The 25,745-nt window shown below is 34.3% G+C and overlaps 1 protein-coding gene across 44 annotated transcripts in view; it reads right to left on the reverse strand.

The window, feature by feature from the left end:
* RIMS2 (regulating synaptic membrane exocytosis 2) overlaps positions 1-25,745 on the reverse strand; it is a 445,801-nt gene that overhangs the window by 382,645 nt on the left and 37,411 nt on the right. For 35 of the 44 annotated variants that reach the window (XM_054627872.2, XM_054627881.2, XM_077187168.1 and 32 more), the window contains exons 2-3: positions 1,917-1,949; positions 1,425-1,511 (exon numbers count right to left, since the gene is read on the reverse strand). The exons of the other annotated variants lie outside the window; for them this stretch is intronic. In XM_054627872.2, the coding sequence (XP_054483847.1) occupies positions 1,425-1,511; positions 1,917-1,949 (120 nt within the window). The remainder of the gene's footprint in view (positions 1-1,424; positions 1,512-1,916; positions 1,950-25,745) is intronic. 44 annotated transcript variants of the gene reach the window in all.

A 25,745-nucleotide genomic window follows, 5' to 3' on the forward strand; every position in this document is an offset into this window, starting at 1 on the left:
TATAATAAAAACACTGAACAAGACTGGTTCCCAAAGAGGTCCCAAAGAGATTCAAAAAGATCCTTCCATTCTAACAGTAACCATTTATTAATATTTTTTGTTAACTATAACTCATCGTTCAGACTGCCCATATAGTATTTTAAGTTTCTTGAAAGCCATATGCTTCATATTTACAACACTAGTGAGCAGAAGAACTTTTACTGTTAAGGAAACTGGGAATACAAAGTACTGTATAAAAAGTGTAATATTGCCAGTATCTAATAGTAACAATTAATATGTACACAATTTTATAAGCAGCTAAGTAAGAATATCAGAATATTCTCAGCTCAGAATAATACACTGCTTTACAGAATATCAATTTTATATCCTATTTTTCCATTTTAATTTGTGAAATGTTTTCACCATGTATTCTCAGAAAACATCACAGCTTTCATGACCCACAAGTAAGAAGATCCATTTAAATACATATATTAAAAAATAAACAAAAATTGATTCTGCTTAGAAAGTAATTAGCAAGTTATATGCATGCTTTAAACCAATTATGCATGAGTTCAAAAGTAAACATTTCTTTTGTCACATGAATTTACAATGTATAAACCTCTAGAAGAAAGAAGAGAGAGCAACTTAACTGTTTAAAGCTCAAATAACATCCAAAATACATTTTAGCAATTTGAAAATTTATAACAAATATTTTTAGTTTCTCTTTATGAAAGGAATATTTTCCTCTCCATGCTTTAAGTTCTACTCTAAGACCCAATGTCCCAGCTTTGCCAGTTTCTGTTAAAACTTAAGATTTTCAGATAGCAAAAAAAAAAAAAAATCATATAAAAGGATCACAGATGAAATACTGGCTCCATCAAAGTCAAAATTTCCTCTGCTTTGATTGACCCAAGATTTCACCTTATATCTGTTGAAGTTCTGAAACATTACAGATATTCTAAAAGCATGAAAAAAATGACATGATATGTTCCTGGTACTTAGAAAGCTCTTCTGCTATATTATGTAGATTCATATAGCATTCTATGCATGACTCAGACCACACATATGCATAGACATGCTATAAATAATGCTACATGTCTTATCATTCCAGCTCCTCATGCACAGAAAACACATCACTTGACCAGAAGTTTCATTATAAGGGACATTTGCCAAAGGACAGACAAAAAAAAAAGACAAAAAAAAAACACAGTAGCAGTAACTCCTTAAATTGTACTCTAATGCAATCACTTAAGTTGCTGATAAGGAGAGTAAGACCTGATTTTCAGTTTTCGCTTTGCGAATGAATGGTTGGAAAGCAAATTGTGCTCAGTTTGTAAAATGCCCTCGCCTGTATGTTCTAAAGGGGAAATTATTTTAAACATACCCTCCACCATGTTCTAATGCTATACAGATGTTACTTAATCTACAGAGAGCAGCTTACTTACGTCTGGGGCTCCTTTTCATTTTGCTGTTTTTGCTGTGGCTGAAGAACGTTATTTACCAGCTCAGTGATCCCACTAAAGGGAAACCACCTGTTTAAACAAGCAAATAATGTGACTGAATAACCAACAAAACCACACTAGTTGAAATGTTTTCTTATCCAACATTAGTAGAAATAGACAGGCAGAAAAGCTAGAGCCAATGGGAATGTGAGCTGCAGAACTAAAGAACTAAGTCAGCCACTAAGGGTGTAAGGGAAGTAAAGTTCTACAAGTCACCAGTTCACAAGCAGGCAGCAAGAACCTACATCCAGCTAACATGTGGATGGAGTAAGAAGCTACAGGCAGCTCTCTTACAAGCCAGTCAGGAAGCAGATGACAAACTACCTGCAGCCTATCAGGTATCAGTGAAAGCTAATACCATCAAAGGTGCAGAGAGCAGAACATGGCAAAGGTAGAAAAGTCAAGCCTAGTGCATCTTGAAGAGACTTTACTTACTGTGTCGGCTGTGGTTTTTGCTCTTCTTTGACCCTAAAAAGATAAGTTTGCACAACTGAGTGCAACATGTTGAAAACAACTACGCTGAATACTAACATCTGTATCAAATGGGAAGGGAAAAGTTCCTATTTTGAATTAAAAGGGTTTGCTTTAATATTTGTTGCATGTTTATATTAAGTTGTACTATGGGTTTGTTTTTATTTCCATTTATTTTTAAAAATGGGGAGTGCCAAGAATAGAAAATTTTAATATGTAACTAAAAATTAAATCAGTCATGTTACCTGACTTCTAATTTTTTGCACATAATACCATATTAAAACATTTCCAGCAATACTTTCAGCAATAAATACAAAGGAAGATGCTTTGATTATGTGAACTACAATCTATTTCTTTTTTATTTGCAACCAAACTGCCTGACATAGTTCAAGGCAAATCTATAACATCTAATATGCTATGTAAAATGCAATAGATTAAAAGAAAATCTGCATTATATTTATTAAACTACAGTGATGTCAGAACCTGAAGACAACATAACTAAAAACTAAGGAAGGAAAGCAAGGAATTTTACTCAGTGAACTTTACCAGGACTTGCTTAAAGAAATAACTGGATAATACATACAGTAGGTCTGTTTTGTACTGATTAGTAGTTGTCCACTGTCTTAAGCAAAATATTCCAACTAAAATACATGCTTTAACTTAAATGAGCAAGCTGATGCTCTATACCAAACATGTGCTGGTTTCAGCTGGGGTAGAGTTAATTTTCTTCAGAGTGGCTGTATGGGGTTGTGGTTTGACTTTATGCTGAACACAGGGTTGATAATATAGAGATGTTTTTGCCATTGCTGAGCAGGGCTTACACAGAGCCAAGGCCTTTTCTGCTTTTCCTACTGCCACCCTGGTGAGGAAGTTGGGGGTGCATGGGAAGTTGGGAGGAGACAGTGCCAGGACAGGTGACCCAAACTGGCCAAAAGGATATTCCAGACCATGTGGCATCATGCTCAGTAAGTAAAGTTGGGAGAAGCAGGAAGAGGGGATGTGTGGAGTGATGGAGTTCACCTTCCCAGGTAACTGTTACACCTGATGGGGCCCTGCTCTCCTGGAGATGGCTGAACACCTCCCTGCCTATGGGAAACACTGAATTAATTCCTTTTTTAGCTTTGCTTGTGTGACTAGCTTCTACTTTCCCTACTAAGCTGCCTTTATTTCAACCCACAAGTTTTCTATCTTTTACCCTTTTGATTCTCTCCCTGATCCTACTGGTGACGGATAGAGTGAGCAGCTGACTGGGCCTTGTTTACTAACTGGGGTTAAACCATGACAAAAACCCAAGAATAGAGACATTTACCCACAGGAATATTTACATCCTCTAATTGCAGGTATTGGTCTTAAATATCAAGTTAGGATCTACTTTCCCTATATGCTCAAAAACCCAAAAAGGTTCCTATATAGATATTCTGAATGTCTCCATAGAGAATACTCTCACCTAACTAAACAGGAAGCACAGGCTCATAATTTTAAGTGGATGCTTGGTGTTGCACGGAAAAATAAAGCTCACCAAAATACCTCCATATCTTGTCCACCATATGATATCACAGGAAATAACTTCATAAACAGGATTCAGTGACTAAATAAGATTTAAATAAGTGGATGATGAGAAACACTAATGTCTTTCCAAAACTGAGTACTGAAAGGGAAAACTGAATATGCAACACACAGTAAAATGTCTTCTAACACAGTTTTGCCTCTTCAGCACTTTAGAAATACATATTAAAGTAACATTCCAGAACAAAAACCAAAATAAATAAACAAAGCCCACAAAATCAAGCAGGAATATTAAAAAAAAAAGAAAAAAAAAGTAAAAACAAAAATGTCACATGCCATTGCAATTCCATTCTACCATGCATCTTAATCATATTATTATCTTTAATCAAGATAATCCACACTTGTCTTTCAATGTAGAAAATTCAAAGCAGGAGAAATGGGAGGGATAGGAAATCAAAGCATGTCCATACTTTGCTCCCTAGGTAGCTCAGGACATTTAGTTTCAATGCCCAACATTATGAGCCTTGAGGCTCTGCAGTCAGCTGTGAGGAGAAAACTCCTAGATAATGATTCAGAATACCTAAGTTGCTTACACAGAACTAGACACTAAAATGCGACCTCCGTGACAACTGGGCATGGAAAACTGAATGTATCACTAATCTATACATTCCTTTCCATACATTATTTTTAAACCTTCGTACTCAACTCTTTTATTACTTCATTGTGAATTGTTCTGCAGAACTAAACAAAGGAAATCCAAGCCCTTCATATAATCAGATTACAACCAACATATTTTCTTTGGATAGTGACCATGGTCAGTAATTTTTCACGTGTGGAACTGAGATCAAATTAGTGTAAGATCCCAAGTGTGTAGTTTGAAATCTTTGGTACACTTTTTTCAACAAGATCGAGCATATTTACATTATAGAATATATATGGTGGCTTCAATTGCAGTTGGAAACCCTCAGTATTTTTGAAAATCCTACAATCAATTTTTAGTTTTCCACCATCAAATAAAACACATTGTCAATTATCAGACACGTTGAAAACCGGCATTTAAAATTAATTTCTCCACATTTTATAGAAACACTGTGTTCTAAGTCAGATATGATATGACCCTAGAATTCAAAATATCTTCCTTACAAATTAATCTTTTTGCCTCCTATAATTCTGTCTCACTCACTATCCACTTTCCAACACTGCAGTTATGTGAGGACAAGAGCTTCCATTATTATATAACAGTGACGCATTCCTCCAGCACTCTCCATACATCCTTCAGTCCCCAGATTAGGAAATTATCTTCCTTGACTTTATAACAAGCATAGAAGACAAACTACAATTTGAAAAGAAATTATTAAGAAATCTATTGAATTAATAGATTTTACCATATGATTTTAAATTAATATTAACCTTGTGGATCAACAGGCCTGAAGCCTTCAGGTGTGCAGCCAGGTATTTATCTTTCAAGGTCAGAGAATGGATACAGATTCTGGATCTAAATACAAAAACCACTGACTAATTTCTGCTTTTTTTTTTTCAAAAGACTTCATTCAGATGAAATTACAAGTTGTAGCAACTGATAGAAATAATTATACATTAGATGAAATGCACTGAATGTATTTTTAGCATTGCTGTGGTTTAAATATCTTTTTCTAGACAGAAAAGGACGAAAGAGACTCCAGATAACTTGAACCCTGCCTACATGTACACATACAGTTGTATTTCCTTTGGTTACAAGAGCTGGTTTGTGTTACACTGGATTGCATACCCCCATATTTATGCATTGTTTCTATCCTCCTTTCAAAAATCAGCAACAAACAATTGCTTAAAAGTGCCTTGCCAGGTCAGCAAACCCCCAAACTTCCCTTTTCTCAACAGACCAACTGAAATACCCCAAGCAGTATAACTACATTCTGCTCCTTCCAGGCTACCTGTCTTCATTTAACCTTCCTATGTCTTTTCAGCTCTATCCACTCAAAACCCTATCAAGAACAGTGCCAGTTCTCATTATTCACTAGAAACAAATTCTGCTCTAAAAACACCAAGAGGCTGCAGATAATGTGTCTGATCTACAGTAACTGAGACAATGTATTCTAACAGTGCAGAATACTAAGTATTTTACCACCTATTAGAGGAGTTGGAACATTTTGTCACTACTTTTTTTTTTGAAAAATCACAACTCCATACACTACTCCACTTGAAAACAAGCCAGGATTTTTCTACTTGCCAACAATAAAGAATTTTTACACCTAGCACTTTGTTAGGGGAACCTCTGCCCTTTGAAACAGACACAGCACCATTACTCTTGTGTTCCTCTGCAAGCCGACACAGTCCAAGTGCCAGACCCCTTTGATCTTTTCCAGTAGCTGGAATCATTAAGCTAAATCTCAAGTTACTGTGAACAGTTTTTGATGTTAGATCCTCTCTGTGTACTAAAAATTTCCTCAAAGATTAAGGCTATTCCCACTGGCACAAGGAATGAATATGAGAACAGAACAGAAAGAAGAGGGAAGAGAACAAGAGAAATGGAAACAGGAAACTAAGTAATGAAATCAATATAAAAATTATTATCCCTTTAATCTCCTAATACTTTCCTATTTTTCAATCTACTGCCACCAGTAAAAGCTTCTCTCTAAAATCTACTATGTCAAAACCATAAAATATTTTTCCACAAGGTGCTTTGGAGACAGGAAAACTAAAAAGCACTCTGTTACCAGAGCTCATCTCTATTTTCACATACTTGGATGTGTAGCCACAAAAACATAGGGGAAGAACTCAAGTGTCTCAATCTATGAAAATAACCCTTAAAATAGACTCTATACCTCCTAGATATTTGTATTAGTTCTTCTCAAGTGATGTTTGGGGAATCTGTATTTTAGAATCAGCCATCCTTGGCAGGGATAAACATCATAACATCTACCTCCAACCCAGAAATACTCACAAGATTCACACTTGCCATCCACGGACCTACGAGCACAAGGAGATCAAATGTTCAGGAGTAAACTGTGTGTACCTAATGTCTCCTAGAAACACTTAGTTGAGTGTATAGCATATAACACCCTACATCACTGTCATTTAAAAATATATAGGTCAGTAATTTCAATCTTTTTCTCAATAATAGTCTATGTTTTCCATACTTCCTAACCAACTCCATGGGCTAGGATGGACCAGGATAGAAGTTTTTTCTAGCCCTTTTGTTGAAATTGAGAAGATTGGAAAAGCAAGTCAATTTTTTGCTTGAAACTCACCCATGAAAAAAAAAAAAATCTAAATATATTTTATGATTACTGTTGATGCTGTAATGTTGCAAGTACCAATTTTAAAAAGCTGTTGATGCTTCTAGAGTAGTTATTTTTATCAAATATATTGCCTAGGAAATCCAGGGAGTTGGAGACTTGTATGAAATGTTTAAGTTTAGAGAATGTAGATCCTAATGACAAAGCAGGATATATGTGCAGTAGTCGCAATGAGCGGTGCATGTTACACTAAACTTGATTAAGAATCAACATGAGATTAAATATTAATACTCCAAACTATCTGGTTTTCCTAAAGCAAATCATACAGGAAGGATGAGGGACAGTCTCAGATCTATAAAAAGAATTGTCACATTTTGCTTCCTCTGCAGATACCATACTGACATTGACCTCCAGCTTTGTTCACAATAAAGAAATAGAAATAGTTGAGAGAAGACAGCAGCAAATAATTTCATCTCAAACCCAGATTTATATTATACGCAATAAAAATGTGCAAAGCTGCTATTTTTCAAATAAAAACAGCAGCATGACTGCTAACTAGTTCATAACTAACTGTATTATAAGGTGAATTAAACTGAATACTATTCTCAGGATTATTATTTTAACTTACTTGCATTCTGGACCCCACTAACCCAGAGGAGAGCACAGAGATGCAGCTTTCTCAAGGGTCCAGGCACCAACATCTTTGAAGTGTTCTCTCTCTCTTCAATAACTGTCCACAATTTTAAGCAGATTTGAACTATTCCAGAATCACTTCATAGTTAGCAAATGTCTTTTCAATGCAGAACTTGTGAAAAAATTTTAATGAAGGTATGTAACTAGCTTTACCTGGAATTTATATATTCCCATTGTCACAGCGTATGAATATAATAATCTCTAAAAGTATTTAGCATTGGCAATATTTCTTAATTTAGAACTACTTCCTCCCCTGGAACTTATACCCTTGAAAATGGCACTGAAAATAATATAGATTTAAAGAAACAATGATAAAATTCTAACCTCCCTTCTCTCTTGCTTCCCATTATTTCTGTCAAAAAAATTGCATTCTATGCATAACTATATCCAAACCACTGTGAAGATAGCCATTCCCTCATTTTAATTTTGCTGAATGGGAGAGATCATCAGCTCCAGCAACATTTGAAGGTTTCCACCACCCTGTCTTAGAATGCAAGGTCCATTAATCCATTTTCCTAGATTGCCTGCTGTGGACTCTTTCCTTTTTTTTTTTCCCCTAAATCTTCATAACAGTATTTCAATTACATGCCCTGCACCAAATGAACAAACAAAAAAGGGTTAATTGCAGTGACTACACTCACACATTGGAAGTCAAGACACGACACAAGCACAGTATATAACTTGGCCTGCATCCACCCTTGACAGAACAGGGGAGTTAACACAGACATATATTCAAATATAACCAGCTATTTTCTTGAGAAGGCATTTCTACAGATTAATTATGTTAAATTATGTAAGTATGTTAAACTCCAAGAAAGGAGGTCAAACATAAATCCATGCCAATTACATAACTGTAAAATACTATACATTACTGAATTGATTCTTTGCATTTATTATGATTATATATAAAAACCTACACATAATAACATCCAGTTTAACTATTTTGATCAAACTTCAAGTCTTTAATTTATATTACTGTTCCAAGTGTTTTATTATTTTAGAGAGTATCAGCAGTTGAATTGAGAAGGACCATATTTTGGACAAGAAAGTAATGTCTTGAGGAATATTTTCCTTAATATATATGCAGGTGATTTTACTGTAACTTTGTAATGTTTGTAACAAACATACCAGTAGTTTCCAAAAAAGCACTTCCACAATCAGTAGAGGAGTGGTAATTGGATATTTGATATAAGTGAACAAGCAGGTGGAGAAGTTGGGTACTTGGGCTAGAAACAATATTTTTTCTGGTACACAGAAAAAATTTAAAACCTAACTAAATCCAAGCTTAAAAGGTTAAACATTCCTTGAAGTCCAAACTAAATTTACTTTAAAGATATCTGACAAACAACAAGAAGGCACCATTCATACTTTACAGATAAGCACAGACATATACCTGCTCCTGTATAACAGCCTAAGCTGAATGAGATCCCTGAATGAGCCTCAGATGAAGATCATCCATAAACATAACAAGCTCTGTGAGATAAAGCCTACTCTGTCATTTAGATGTTAATTAGAAATGGGATGGTTTAATCTAAGGTTCCAGACAAACAAGTTGCAAAGTTTGATGCTAATATTTTTATAAAATATCTACTAAAATGTGGCTCACTGTGACCAAAACCAGTGCTCAACAGCCCTGTACTTTTAACTCTAAAACTGAAGAAATGACAGTATGTTTTGAGTATTTCAGAATCAGCAAAACAAATTGGATTCTGCTTATCTTAGGATAAGAACTCCTCAGGGCAGAAATGTTTCCTACCATTCATTTCTGGGATGGAAGAAGGAGACGCTTTGTTCTACAAATGAAAGCTCCCTCACCTCTCAGACGTCCTAACTCAGCCAGACTTCTTCCCTGCTATTTGTTATGGTGTTCAGAGTAAAAGGATAAAAATCAATGTCAAACTCACCAATCAGCACATGAGAAAGTTATTATAGCAATATTAAATTAAAACTGTACTATTAAATAAGTACTACAATGACCAGTAGCCATTATGTTATATACAGTTACACATACACTATGTATGTATAGTATATACACATACTGTATAGAACATATACAGATGTTACATGCAGTCCCAATAATTCATTCACCAATCAATGCTCTCTTTTGAAGGTTATACAAAACTGCAAGCAGGAGGCATATACCAGGGAGGTGATATTAAAAGGTCTATGGGTTTGTCCAAACCTACCACACAGTTTAAAATTAACTACTGCAGCTTTTTCCTTACTAAATATAGGAAAAAGTATTTTAGTTATCACAGATTAAGTGGGAATTCTAAGATTTTGAAAGCCCACAGCATTATAATTTGTTGCTCAGTTGCAGCAGACCAGCTGTTTCCCACATAGGTATCATGTGTCTGCTGAGGGAATGAGACATGTACAAAAACTTGGAGAAACAAAATTATAAAGTAAGAAATAATAGAAGGTCATGGATCACACAAAGCTGTCAAAGAGGGGCAGCAACCAGAAAACAATATAAACAAACCTAACAAAGGACTTACACTGGGTGAAATTGTATCTTTCAATCCTAAAATTCAGAAGTTTTTTTCAGATGGTCACATTACTAATATTTTTGAACTAGTAGTCCCACTAGATTTGCTTTTTTATCTGGGTAAAGCAACCAATATCTGTTCATCTCTAGCATCATATATAATAGCTGCAAGATTGGACCACCAATTGCAACACATAAAGCCAAAAATTAGCCTGTTTTAGAAATGCAGTAAGAACAAAACAAAGATCAAATTCATGCATAAGAAGGATGTCAAGGGCAGCAGATGATAAACACACACAAGTTTAAGGAATCCTTGAACCATAGTAGATATTTCTTTAAAAGTAGTTTACCTGTTCAGTTTTTATCAGCTCATTTAAAGAGCATCTAATGTTGCATCATTCTTCACTATAATGAATTTCCAAGTCCATTTCAAGGACATGAGATACAAGTAAATACCTCCTTGAATGCAATCAGTTTGTTATGTCAGTAGATCCCTTTTCAGATTAAAAAAAAAAGGGGGCAATACACCTACAAATAACTTTCAATTTCTGTCAGAAGTTCAACTTTGAGAAAACAGTCACTGTCCTGCTGTATATTTGGTCACACTAATGTCTCCCTCACACAATCTGAAAAGCCCTGACTTCTCTCTGATCTCAGGTCTCATTTTAAACAGGCAGAAACACCTCACATGGGAGCCTGACACTTGTTCACAGCCTCTATAAGTAGCAACTGCCTTCAGTCAGGATGTTTTAGCTGATTGAACTTTAAGCACATGCATATTTCAATTCATTGGAGGAAAATAGTTTTATTTGGATTTAATTTTTTTTTCCAATTTATTAAATGTTACTCTCCTAAGTCCTGTAGATATGTAGATATTTCAGGCAGATGACTTACAGAGAATGAAAGAAATCACTCTGAGATAGCAGGCATCAAATCTGAAAAAAATGTTGGACTTTCCTCTAATTTTCCAAGGAGGAATAGAGACAAAGTTGTCCAATTATCACATAGCATTTGTTATTAGATGCAATTTTCTGTAATTATGAGGACCTCATAGCAAGCCTTGGGTGAGATTTGCATTGAAAAAATGTTGAAGTTACAGATATCTCTACAACCTAAACTCTAGCAAAGATTAATTTTTGAGAGCTAGCATTCATTTGACTGTATCTATTTTCAAAAAGTCAGGTTTCTCCAAGGAAGAATAGCACTTAGGTCTGCCACATATTTTGTGTAAAGAGGAAAAAAAATATTATGCGCATTTTTTTTACACATATCTTGTGTAAAGAGTAAAAAAATGTTTTTCATTCTTGCCTACAGGACGTGTGAAATGTACCACAATAGCTGCATTACAGTGAGCCATATTCAATACCTGGAAATAAGAATGACTGTAACAAGGTAAATTTTATAGTCTTTTTCATGACCAAGATGCAAACATTTCCCACTACTATAGTAATGACACATGCATAAATGCATCCAAATGTAGCATACACATGTACAAGACTACTCAAACTTTAGTAAATGATTACCTCCAAACAGTTTTACCAGAGTGAACTTCTGTAATGGATAATTAAATACCAAATAAGGTTTTGTCCTACAACAGTTTTTCTTAGAAAACACTCAAAAAAGGCTTAAATATTTTAAATTAGAATTCTAATCAAAAGGATTTTTAAGCAGATTTATTTCAGTGTCTGGATCACAACTTTTCTTACTTAATGCAATATTTCTTCTTTCTGTATTGGAAAGATGAGACTTGATGTTTTACTTATGCTTCAAAATGTTTTGCAATTAACTGAAATTCTCAAGGAATTCATAAAATAAAACAGAAAGCCCTAATTTTAAAATTGATACAAAAGCTAGGATATTGAAATCAAACACATTAGGACCTTTTTAGAACATGAGTTGAAGTCTAATGTAAGTGTCCATTAATATAGAAATTTCTCCTAAGGGTTTTGAGTTGCTTTTGGATTGGATTTTTACTTTTTCAACAGTAGATGGCATTCCAAGCATCTCCTGCAGAAAGTGCTTTTATAGATGCTTGTTCTGTCACCAGCTGCTAGTGAAAGATGCAACCCTGGGCTCAGATGCTAGCAGGTGAATTAAAACCAATTAATTTTAACTCTGTAATTAATTTTAAATGCTCTGGTAATTACTTTGGACTTGATATGTTATTTTGCCTGTTAAACAGCTATTCTATAATATTATTATCTCTGAGATATCCACCAGCTGAAAATCTTATACACTAGAGCTTAAAAACTACACAGACAATAAGCTATATTTCTCAGACTGTGACATTTAATTGTGTAAAACAGATTCAAATTTCTTCCAGAGTTCAGGCAATCCTAGAGAAGAGTTATTGCAAAGGCCACAACTGGAACAGAAATTAAAAAAAAATCATTAATTTGTTCCCATTCTTCTCTTCCAAACTAACTCTAACAAAGAGCCCCTTTTTGGAGCAGACTTGTGTCCTGCAGCCCCTCTACACTGGATCACTATTGATCACAATGAAGCTCTGGATCACTATTGCAAAATAAACAGGGTGTTGGCAGGACAAGTGCTTCAGCTGTAAGGCTGGATTACTAAATGGCTTGAAAAATTCAAGTTCCCTACCAAAAAAGAAACACAATATAACTTTTGCTACAAAAAAAAATTACATACTAAGATTTAAACAAGAAGTGAAAAACCAGGAAAAGAAAAAATGAGTGAGAAATACAACAGTAATGCATACAAATTCAATGACAATACTTCCAAATAGTCTATTTATCAAGAAATCATTCATTTTTTTCTGATTTGGTGGTGTTTTTCACATATATCTTGAGAGTTAAAAAGACTTGTATTAAATATATTTTATTTAATATTTTATGAGGGAATCATGCCTATGTTATTACATTATTCTATTATATATTCTATATAATAATATAGAAGCTATTATACATTATTAGGCTGATGGTGGTATTATGATAATATCATTATATTATGATGCTATTATAGTATTATTAAGACCTCTTTTGTGAGACTAAAACATAAAATACTGGGGTTTTTCCTGAGAATATATTTAGTTGAATAAAAAAATAAATGGGAATACTTGCAGATAGCGTTGAATTCTCTATTCACATACTCTATATAATTTATAGTTCATATCTGGAGGTCACAGGAAATTACTGTGATATAATCTTATCTGTGATGTAATGTCTCTGACCACATGAGATACTAGAAGTAAATACAATGCCCAGTTTACATGCTACTGAGAGAAAGCATGAGAGGTTTTCTTTAAAAAACAGATGTTGTCTGGTGATTCATTTGATGACTAGAAAGTTTAGAATCATAAATAGAATATTATTATAAACTGTCTGCATGACTAGTTATAGCAACACAGTTTGCAATAGTGGAAATGTTCTTCTCCATTGGTTTTATATGCCTGAAACAATGTTCCACTAAGAAAGAAAATATTCCAGAATTCTTTGCTATTTCTGTCTACATTTCTCTTTTTATCAGTATTCTGCTGGGGTTTGCTTGCTATTTGCACCTTTATTTTAAAGTGAACAAAAGTTAGATGATACTTGGAACACCATTTTCCTTGATTTTTTTCTGATGCTTTGTTTTTTATGCCCTTGTCTTGTATTTTTGCATGAGTAAGGCTCCCCTAGTTTGAAGGGTTTATTTAAATTGATCATTTTTGTGCACATTTTTCTTTCTCATATTGTACAGACATATTTACAGTGAGCAAGAAAGTGTTCCCAGAGCTACATCATGGATGCCAACTAAACTGGGGCCTGTATTTGTTTTAGTGAGCAAACTTTGGGCTCCAGAGATGAACATAATCCAAACCCATGAGCAAAGTCAGTTTTGAAACTATTGACAATTTTGCCTACATGCCACTCTCTCTGCTCTTAAAACATCCAACTCTTAAGGTTTTAAAAGACAGATGGTATTCTCTGAATATTGTTTTTAAAAAAAGGAACTACTTTAGCAAATGCCTTCTAAACAGAAAACAACTAATCAATAAAGGAAATAACACATACAAAAAAAAACCTCATACAGAGCACATTGGCAAAATTAATCTTTAACAATTTTGATTTTTTTATCAGAATTAAAATTCTTTCAAATCATTTCTATGTCACAAATAACAATGTAAGCAGAAGCTTAAAAGCATTTAAATGACCTGCTATCAAAATTAATTAAAATATTTTCTTTCAATCTAAGCTGTAAGGGCTTCTGATCAAAGTATCTTGTCTTGGCTGACAATGCCAAGTTTTAGTTTTAAAAGCTAAAACTATATTAACCATTAAACTGTATTAATAATCTCCATTAATTCGCATTAGGTCCTGCCACATATGATCCTCTGCAGTGGTCAGTGGCTGAATCAGAGACATTTCCAAGTTGAAGGAGTTGTGGATTTACTCAGCCTATGAAAATCTTGAGGTTTTGGGTCCACTGGGTTTGACATTCCAGAGTACAATGCAGGTTGATGTATCAAGCTGCTCTAAATTTCAATGCTGCAGTGACATTATAAATTTATTTTTGCTTTGGGTGTTAATTTCCTTCAGTGTCTTTTTACAGTTTATTCAGAAAATTGCTTTAATAAACAATGAAAAAAGCCCTTAAATTTCACTTCTGCCTGCATCATAGAATTAAGAATGAAATGAAAACCTGATCTGTGTAACTTCTCATTTCTCAGTAAAAACAAAATATCTATTCTCTAAACAGGCTCCAGGAGAGAACTCTGGATTCCAAAAATGCAAGATCACAAATAAAAATGGTACTACTATTTAATAAATTCCATGTTTATTTAAACTTCATTAATTGGCTTTCATAGGGTAACTACTCAGAAATTATTTTAACTCTTCCTCTGAGCAAATTATCTAACCTCTGAGGTCATACATAAATCACAGTTTAAGTCAATACAAGTTGTTGAGACATTTCCTTCTTATTCTGATTCAAAAAGTATATCCCAGTGGTTCCTGAAAGTAGTACATTCATTTCAATAAATGCCAAAATTCTCTCCCAGAATGATGAAAAAGATTGATCATGTGATTACTTTTAACATGTATTCGATTTCAGAATCTAGTATCCCTGAATTTGTAACAATCTTACCATTTTCTGTCTGACTTTTTTCTATATTTTTACTAAGATTAACTTTCCTAGTCAGGCTGCAGAAAGAACTTCAAACAATCTTCAAGACACAAACTCAAGTGCTGGTAACGTCTAAACCTTCTCACCAAAACTTATGGAAATTTAAGTGTACAATTAAACATCATACACTACTTAAGAATACAGTATTCTCTCAAAATTTAGCATTTTGATGTTGACTCAATACCTGAACTTCCTGAAAGGATACAATGTCATTTGCATGACATTATAAAGTAGAGTCTGAAGTTTATCCCCTTTGTTTTCTATTTCCTGGGAATAAATTTACTAACAAATTAAGAACTCAGAATGCTCTCCCTTACACACATCTTACCTGAAATGCTCATTACTCCTTTCTAAGAGTGATCATTCTGGGATTCCAGAAATTTGAGACTGGCTATAATAGGTTAAAGGCATTTGTAGCAGGGGGAAGGCAGGGATAGAAAAAATAAACTTCAGATCTCAAATTCTTCCTTCAGCAAAACTACACCTGTTCTAGAGGCATTGACAGAATGCTACCTGTAGAAATAGTAATTTTGTGAGCATCATTATTCCTAAACATATGTTATACAAACTCTTATCTGAACAGAAGTTCTAAATGTTTAATAAGGGAATCCTGCATAGCAGCTTTGAATGATCTTTTAATGCCTAAATCTTTATTGTAATGCAGACACTCATTGTTCTCATTCCTAGTGAATAGCAAATATTCATTCATGTCTGTTTGCAATTAGAGTACATTTAACATTAATAGAACTGCCATTCATGAGGACAGTAAATAAAAATGAAACTTAGTAAACACAAAGTGACATCAAAACCAGCTCAGATAATAGTCCTATAGTTTAAAATGCAGTACATGCTAAACATCCTTGAAGAATTCACAAGTTAACAAATCCTGCAGAGCTCCAACACCAGTATCAATTTGCAGCTGGGAGTATGAAACTAAGTTTTGTAAATTCAGTATTTTTTCATACCTATAACTAGCTGTATAAATGAGAAGTAAAGGCAATCTACGGAAAACAAGTTTAAAAGTGATTCTCAAGTTCAAAACTTAGTAAATGTCTATGTTGCTGTTTTGTAACAAAAATACTCCTTTCTTCTGAGTAAAGAGGTGTGTTGATTTTTGTTTAAAGAAAACATATTTCTTAGATGAAAAACCTACCCAAAACCAGCAAGAGGAGTCAATTTTCAAAACTGCAGAAATTAATGACAGAAGGATGAGATTAGTATGTTTCAGAATGGTTATTTTCATTAGTCATTGTCTACCCCAATCATAAGTTCAATGCACTAAGTTGTGTGAGAGGCAAGTGAGAAAACAGTACATTAAATAGATGAATATCTAATAAAACTTAGATCTTCTATTTTCTATCCTCTCTGAATCTCCCAAACTGCAAGTTAAGCTCAATACTTTTTGTCCCATCATCTACTCAGGGCATGAAAAACAGCAGCCTTTCATTTCTTGGAAATTTTGAAGTTCCCCTAAGTCTTCTGTCCTAAAGCTTATCTAAAGTGTTTAGCCTCTCCTCATGGCCTGTTTTTTAGAGATCTCACCTGTCAACTTACCCACTGCTATTTTCAGCTACAATTTTGAAAACTAAACTCATTCTAGCTGTGTGTTTAGTGGTGTTCATTATTGCCTGACAGTTTTGTAGGACATAGTAATGTTTATGCAACTTATGATAGCAAGTATCCTTTCCATAACCACATGTGCAATTAACGTTCATTTTCAGCATAAGAGGCAGTTTAGAGCCTAGATACTGAACTTGGGAATAGATCCATAGTCAGTAGCTAACTTGAATTTCAACATATGATTAAGTAAGCATAGTACTTACTGAATAATATCCCTGTTGAATATCATTCAGTAATTTTAGACCATATCTCTATTTCCTAAAATTAATTTATAACTTTTCTAACATGCTTGTAGGTGCACTCTATTCCACCATTCTTAACATTAATGGATGTGCTTGACAACTTCAGCCAAGTTTCATTTGGTAAATCTTCGTTTAGACAGAAAATCATCCATGTATAGGAAGTAAAACTTTCTGGTTCATTACTCATGGGTAAATATTACTATTCTACACTAGTTTTCTCTGTAGCCACTGCCCTGGATTACTTAGGAATGTGTTTTTCAAGATATGAAAGCCTTCCTGAAGATACTCAATTACCACTTCTCTGTCTACAGAAGCTGATATATGTTGCAGAATTAAGTTAGATTTTTCTGGCATGATTTGTTCTTGATAAATCCACATTGACTGCTATTCATTTATTTCTTATCCTCTAGATATTTACACAAACTTAGCTTATTTCTTTCCCCTGGCTTTCTTGGAATTTCAGTAGACTGATTCACTGCTAAACCTTGGCTCTTCTTCCACTCACACCACCCCAGTTTTCTAAAGGGGTATTCTGTTCTTGCTGTTTTCTCATCTTATATAAGAACATACCCAGAAAAGTGATTCCATCACATTTTCTGAACTCATAAAATAGCTTACAATAAAATCCACAAGAGCACAATAATAAGTAATTTTATCCTTTGTGACTTACAAATAAATTTAAGTCACAACTTTAAAGACAATCTTAGCATCTCAATTAAAATACTACTTCAGCCTACTTTCTAAAGCCCTGTCTTGCTATCATTATATTGCAAGAGCTCTATTGTCATTTTATTACAATGGTTCTATATTGCTAGAGTGTTGTACCTCCTTGATGGTTCTTGCAGGCAGCTCCTCTAGGCACTAACTCTCCCTTGTCCTCACAGCAGCCACTGACTCCAGTTCCCCTGCAGCCACCAATCCACTCTTTTATAACACTCTTCTGATTGGCTACAGCTGCAGCCTGTTAACATCAGGCCTGCTCCTAAGCCTTAATAATTGGCTCAGCTGCAACTCTTTAGGGGGTAAGATTATTTTCTATACTAACTTTATTTACTTACATTGTATGCCCCTACACTGTCTATTCAGATAGATACCTTGATCTGAATAAAAACATGAATAGGAAGCATGATCTTGACCTTCTAGAATAAGACAAAGTATAGAATATCTGCAATCACTTCTGAAATTTTTCGCATTCCCATTGCTGAAAAAAAAGGCAATGGTCCTGTGTAGGTACAATGTGCTCTCTCTGAAAACAATCATATTAACCAATTAAAAAAATTTAAAACTGATTAATACTTTTGGGCAACACTGTCTTGAAAGCACAATGTTTTCATATTTTTACATATGATCCCTACTCACCAAAGACAGAGCAAGCACATGTATCATAACCCTGTGGGGCCCATCTGTGGCACTGCTTGCCTGCACCAAACATTCCTGATTTCCTTTAACTTATCTGGTCTATTCCCTCAAGATCTCAGTATTCTTAGTCACAGTTGAACTCTTACTTGAAAAGGCAGCCCTGATGGAGAATAGAAAATGAAGATTTATGGATGTGCTTGTCACAGGTGCAGAAATAACACATTTTGAAACTGATAGCCTCAGTTTTTTCATATAGTTAATAATGTACTTCTTTTTCCCTTTAAAAGAGATCTTAACTCTAAGAAAGACAAAGGCAGCTAAGCTGAATCCCAAAATTCATGAACAGTGTACACAATTCAAAAATTTAGTTAAACCTTTCTTTCCAAACCATGTACAGCAAAACAGGAGTGAAAACTGACAAATAACATTAAAGAGTTCAGAAAAATCGGGCAAGAGTGACATGGGAATTGGGAAAATGTGAGATCTGAGTTCAGAATTTTTTAACCTTATTGGAAAATTGATAAAAGTATGGTTTTGACTTCAATCTTGCCAATTTTTATGTTCACAGGAGACACAGACACTTTAACAGGCATTTTGACTGTTGGTTCATTTTCTCTTTGGCGCTGGAGCCCCTTGACCATTCAAAGTGCGCACATAGCAGTTTGTAGCCAGCCCCATTATGACTGAACCAAGCTGTTACCTTGACTCAGGAAAAGCAGCTATGGATGAGAAGATAATGCAGGTTGGTCTGCATGGTGAATACAAGTCCTAGCTGGCTTGGATGCCTGGGTTTGTATCCTAACATATGGAATAGAATAGGATTGATATAAACTGAAATATCTGTTCTTGAGGAAGAGACATTTTGAGGAAAGAGGGAGGAAATTAGAACTAAAATGCAAATTTTGAAAGTTTAAGTTTTGTAAATATTGAAACATTTTACTCATTAATAATAGTGAAACTTAAGTCAATATTGGTTGTATTTCAAAATATGTTCTATTTCTATCTCATGTTCTTGAGCTTGATGCAATTGCTCAAAAGAGATTGATCACATTTGTGATGCAACCAGATCTTAATGGTTCCTCATCTGACTTTAAAATCTACTTAACCACTCTTTCCTCCTCTTACTATGAACTCAGAAAACTTCCTCTGTGGGATTTCAAATATGCAGCCTTTTTCAATTGATCACACACTCTCATATAAGTCATATATGTCACTATCTATGTCCTAATGATAAATTAACAGCCATTTAACTGAAAAGTGAGATATATTTGAAATTAACTGTATGTGAGTACTTTTCACAGCTACTTAAATATTTAGAGGGTAAAAAAGATGTATTGAAAACAAAATAAGGATTGCATTCTACACACGAGGCATATGTTATGTTAATACAATACCACCACCACAAAATTTAAATCTATTTCAAATGCATACTATATAGATATTTTTAAATTATAATTAATTAATAACATTATGTAAAATTTTATGGGGGTTTATGTGCCCATTTTTCTCATGAACTATCCAAACAAATCTCTGTAGTTTGCATAGCTAAAACTATGAGAGTCCTTTTTTAGTTTGCTTAAAATTGTTTCAGCATCTCTGATAATAGCTGTAATACAAATGATGTGATACAATGTAATACAAACAATGCCCTTCCCAAATAAATGCAATATTTTCTCACAACCTGCATTGACTAAAAACAGTAGCACTGCACAAAAGGAAGGGCTACATTTAGTAAGACTATAAAACTACAAAACTACTGAGCTTCAGAAGGAGAAATTAGCAAATTCTTCCAAATTATGAGAAAAGAGATCTTTTTACTTTCTGGAGAACTTGCATACAGTGGCTCCTATTGCAGCTCAAAGAAACCACACCTGGTTAGCATATTACTTTAGATAATGGACCTGACTTCTGCAAAGAATATAAGCACTCTAGGCTGACCTATAAAAAGCACAAAAAATTACTACCTAATTAATTACACATAATGTTTCTCATTGCTAATACAATAACACTGGAGAATAACACTGATTTGCAAAATGTTTGCAGAACAGAAAGCAGTGCTAGAAGTACTCTGCCATCTTCCACAGTTCTCAGAAGGAAATAGCAAGCTCTTTTGATTTCAATAAAAAGACATTCTATAAATAAAATGTATTTATATCTTTGCAAATAAGCAGAAGAGTTGCACTGATCATGGCTTTAGAAATCTTGCCTAATTTTTCTAAGATGCTTCAAAGCTCAGCTTAGCATCTGGATGTGCTGATTTTTATGGCTTTTATAGTGATAACAGGGTTTCACTACTTAAACAAGATCACCTCAGGAATGAAGAACAGCTGGTGAAAGCTGAACAAAAAGTAAATGGGCACAAGAGACCACTTTCTGTATCTCTATTTTGTTGGACATATATATTATCAAACTGTTAAATTAGTCAATTTAGTCAATCAGAATTCAGAATTCTCTTGGAATTCCTCCTGATAATGGCTTACCATACAGCACCTCCAGCAGTTTTCTCCTTTCCTCATTTGCTAGGAAAGTTTGCTATTCATCTTTAATTGTGCCAGTATTTATCAGCTGCCATTATCCTTACCTACCTCACCACAGTAATCCAAAATTCATCAGCGAGAAGCCATCAGCCATTATCACATTCCCTTTAACATTTTTCCACCATAAGCACTGTGGCCTACTTTTCTACTCTCTGCATTGATTTTTAAGAGAAGAGAGCATTGAGTGGTACATTTCAATTCTTATGTTCAAAATGCTCAGCACCTTGTGTCCAACATGTCCAAGATAAAGATCACGGTCAGCAATTTCCCTCCTCAGGCATAATAATGGTTTTAGTCTATATGAATGGAGACAGAACTTTCCTACAACAATCATCCACTCCTAAACCATTCTGTCTTTTGTTGTAGGTGCAAAGTGCACTGACCTCACCTCTTCTAATATGAACACAAATATACATATTTTAAAAAACCCCCTCCATGTTATAACAAACCCCACTAACTGCACATGAAATTCCTCCCCCAGGGAGAGAATGTGAGAGAACAAATCAAATGTAACAGATGTTAGTCATATCATTTAATGCATGACTGGAAGACTAAAGATATATGTTGATGAGGACAACATAAGAACCTCCGCAGAACAGCATGGGATTAGCACTTCAGTATCTATTGTTAAAATAAGGGAACAGTATAAAATAAAAAACAAAGCCAAATCTCTTTTTCACATTTAATTAAATTGAGAACTACAGAATGAGCAACAAAGGCATATCAGAACTTCTAATTTGCCATAAAGCCTGTCAAAAACCCAGAAGCCTATAATTCAAAATGAACATTAAATCTGCCACAGATGACCACACCACAGCACTGTGCTCAAACTTACTGACACTAATAATACCCTTTGTCTTTTGTTGTTCCTGTGTATAGTTTCAGGATGCAAATGGGTAGACTTCATCATAGGCATTATCTTAATTAGTTACTCAAACAACAAGTGAATGCCAAAATTCCTATAATTATTGTATCATTAATTACAGATATTATTACAGCAGGTCAAAAAAAATGGAATTTGTTCTGTACATCACTAACAGTAGCTTTGAAAAAGCTATAATAAAAAAAACATTAAAAGCTATGTCTAAAAAACCTGTATAATAATTATATTTATTGGCAGTTACTTAAAAACCTCAGAACTCAACATGAACACCCATAAAGAGAGTACATAAATTTTAAATGTCTTTAAATATCCTTAAGAATATTTTTAAATGCTAGCCATTTTCCTAAATATTAGTTGAAGTTAAGAGAATTATTAAAGCAGGTGGTCAACTAGCAATTAAAAAAATATGTATGATGTCAAATATCCCTGTGGAATAGCCACAGTAGCCTTTCCTGTTATGAAACTTCAAATAGGCAGGAAATATAAGCTATTTTCTATAAAATGGGCCAGAATAGTAGCATCTGTGATGACACTGTTATAATTAATGTATTTTATCTAAAAATGCCACCTTCATGATAACTCTACAAAAATATATTCTGGTTGGAATGTCAATGACCACTTAAAATTTTTATAGCTCTTTAAATATAAATCAATTTTGGATACTGCAAGTCCTTCTAAAACAAACAAAACACAAATTATCATTCATTCCCCAGGAAAGGGCAAATTCCCTGTAATCATCCCTGGAAGGAATCCTACCCCAGGATTACTAGTCTTGTATACAATTGATAGCTTAGACCTTTTAAGCACTCAGAGACAAAAATCTTACTGCAAGAGCCTTACACTTTTCAGGTATCTCATTTAAAAATAGCAGCATTATTTTATACATATCTGGTATTTTTTACTCCATCACGGACATATCCATTTGCTGTGGCCATAATACAGACACAGCTATCAGGCAAGCAAATACAAAAGTCTTACACAAGGCAAGGCTAAATCAACCTTCAAGAAACAGAGTTAGAGTTCCAACAAAAAATATTATTTCTCTGCATAATGATATAGCATGGAGGCCACAGGCAACTCCTCTCCTCCACTTATATGTTAAAGCCCATAGATACAGCAAAAGACTGCAAATATTTAGGAACATCCCTAACTTCACACAAGCATCTGAACAGACAAGGACTAAATAGGAAGACTTAGCACCTATTGTGCTGCACTCTTATGAGGCCTAAAGAGTACCCAAGAAAACTAAATTATGCACTAAGTATAATAAAGGAAGTATCCTCAAAGCATAATGCAGACACCCAAAATCCAAAAAATAAGCTTTATAGATCTAGCCAGCAGAAAGATAAGGACACTACTCTTCTGAATTTCAGTCTTTTCCATGAATTTGGGTACCTGACTGAGGCCTCTCTACATGTATGAACTTTTAAATTATGTGCAATAGTACCACAGATTATCTCTTCACAGAATATTCTTGTAGAAGTCAATATTTAACTGAACAAATTCATTTATTTTATAAATATGGTATTGATCCTTTGGCTAATAGCTTCTCTGGCCAGAAATAAAATTAATGGGACAGAAATCCAGATTGTTTTGCCCTCTCAGCTGAAGTCTGTACTTGTAGGACACTGACCTTGCTTTCCTGTGAGTCTCTGCATTTTCTGCATAATATCATAGGTTCAATACCTGGGAGAATGAAGGTGCTATCAGACATTCATGGAAGGTTTTGGGACATATCCTGGTGGATGCCATTTCCAAGCACAGGAGCGTGCAAACGTGTTGGAACTATCTGACTGCCACCTCTGGCTGTGTGAGGGGGCTGCAAAGTCTCATGACCTGGTCTCCCATGGCATCCTCCTCGACAAACTGGGGACACATGGATTGGACAAGCAGATGAAAAACTGCCAGGCTCAGGGGGTAGTGCACAAAGATTGAAGTCCAACTGGTAGCCCAGTTGGACTTCAATCTAGTGATGTTCCCCCAGGACCTTTTTTTTTCTGGGCTTGTATTCTGGTCACCTTCTTTCATTTCCTTATCAAAATACATTTTATGACAGACTCAAAACCATAGGTTTTCATAAGGTGAGCCTGCTGTATGTCTGATGATACTCAGACAGAGTTTAGGAAATTTTCTGGCTGTTTTTTGATTGTGACAAGCTGAATCTACTTTTTCTTCCTGTTAAGACACATCTGTGCACATGCTAAGGCCCAAACTTAGACATGCAAGGAGCTCTAGAGCAAATACCAGGTTGCATGGTGATAGGTAGGCATAGGTCAGAAGATAAATTGCTTAGACATCCTGATCTTGCAAATATTCCTAAGACTGTGAGTAACCTTAGAAATTTTGAAGATTATTCACTTTTCTCAAGTTAATCATGGCTGTTCAAAGCAAAGTAGTACATTCATTGTTCCCTGCTGGTATAAGCATTGCTTTCTTTCTATTTCAACAGAAATGGCTCATTCCACAAACAAGTATCAGCTCCACTTTTTAAATTACATTTTTTTGTGTCATCATTCATTACACTACCAATCCATTTCCAAATATTATTGCAGTCTATAAAACCAAATACTTGAAGGAGGATTCAAAGAAACTTCTAGAAAAATAAGATTGGCCATTTTTCTAAATTATAGGTAAGTACTAGTGTAAAAAAAAAGTTATTGTGCTTTTCATTTAAGTACATACTGTCCAAAAGAAAGAGTTGAAGTATCACCTTTACTTTGTCGTCTGAAAAGCTGAAACAGCAAAATCTATGCAAGTTCCATTTTTTGATTGTTGGAACTTACTACAAAATGTACTAGCAGTAAAAAAATTAAATAGGGTAGTGAATATTTGTGCTGAAATGTGCAAACACAGTTCCTGTAATTGTTCTTACCTAAAGCAAAACACATCTAACAAATAACTATATCCAGTAACATGACAGGTGATCCTTTTTTGTTTAATACAGAGCAAATTATCACTATGTGACAAAGTGAACATAACATTCCTAGAATCATTTAGGTTGGAAAAGGCCTTTAAAATCATCCAGTACAATCATTAACCTAACACTCTCAAGTCCACCACTAAACCAAATTCCTAACATTTGCTTTGCAAAGGATTCACCATAACTGACAACAAGTGGACTGGCTACTTCCATTTTAAAATTATTTTTATTTTCAAAATCTGCTGTACAAAAGGGATAAATTCATCATCTTGATGTATCAAACAGGCATTTCATCTTTGACTGTTCACAGAAGTTCACACAAGTGAACTTCTAAGGTGAACTTATCTAAGGTGTTTCAATTAGTTGATATATAAAAGACATCTTCCTTTCTTATAGAAAACAAGAGATTTAGAGCTCCAACAGTTGTCCCACTATGAAAAGTTGCTCAAACCTAAGGATTAAAACAAGCAGGCAAATGAAACATGCTCAGGAGATCTGGACACATTTTTTAAGACTATGTTTCATGATTTTTTCAATTGACCAAATATGTTTAAAATATGGGCTTACACTAATACCCATTTGGAAGACAAGAGATCCTGTGATGTGTATTCATAAAGGTATAAGTACTGGCCTTTATCAGTATTTCTTTTTAGTTTTACAATGAAAGGACACAAATTCTGCTAGTAATCAAAGCACAAAGTTCAATATCCAAAGAAAGGTGAAGATACAGAAGACTAGCTATATAATTTTTAACGAGCTCTCATAGCCAAAGTTTTTATCACAGACTACTACAAAAATTCTGCAATATGTTATACAGAAGTTAGACCATATGGTCATAATGACACCTCTTTAGGAGGATCTTCTCATAGCTGTAAAATCGATGACCAAACACTTTAACTACAAAATGTTAGGATGCATGCTGAATTAAGTTTACAGCAGCTTGGTACTTTTAAGGTAGATCTGACTAGTGACAGCAATTTTGTATTTCTTTCTGAAGAGGAAGCCTAAAGTGTCACATGAAAAAAAACTTAACCATGTCCAACAATAACTATTGTTTCAATAGTGATTTTTTTTAATAAAGCACAAAAAATTCAACTCTCTCCTACAATAGAAGTCATTCTTAATTTTTATTATGATTTAGTTATGACACAAAAGGATAATGATCTTTCATTATGAATTTAT

This window comes from Agelaius phoeniceus, chromosome 1 (genome assembly GCF_051311805.1).
Source record: "Agelaius phoeniceus isolate bAgePho1 chromosome 1, bAgePho1.hap1, whole genome shotgun sequence".
NCBI classification, from domain to species: Eukaryota; Metazoa; Chordata; class Aves; order Passeriformes; family Icteridae; genus Agelaius; species Agelaius phoeniceus.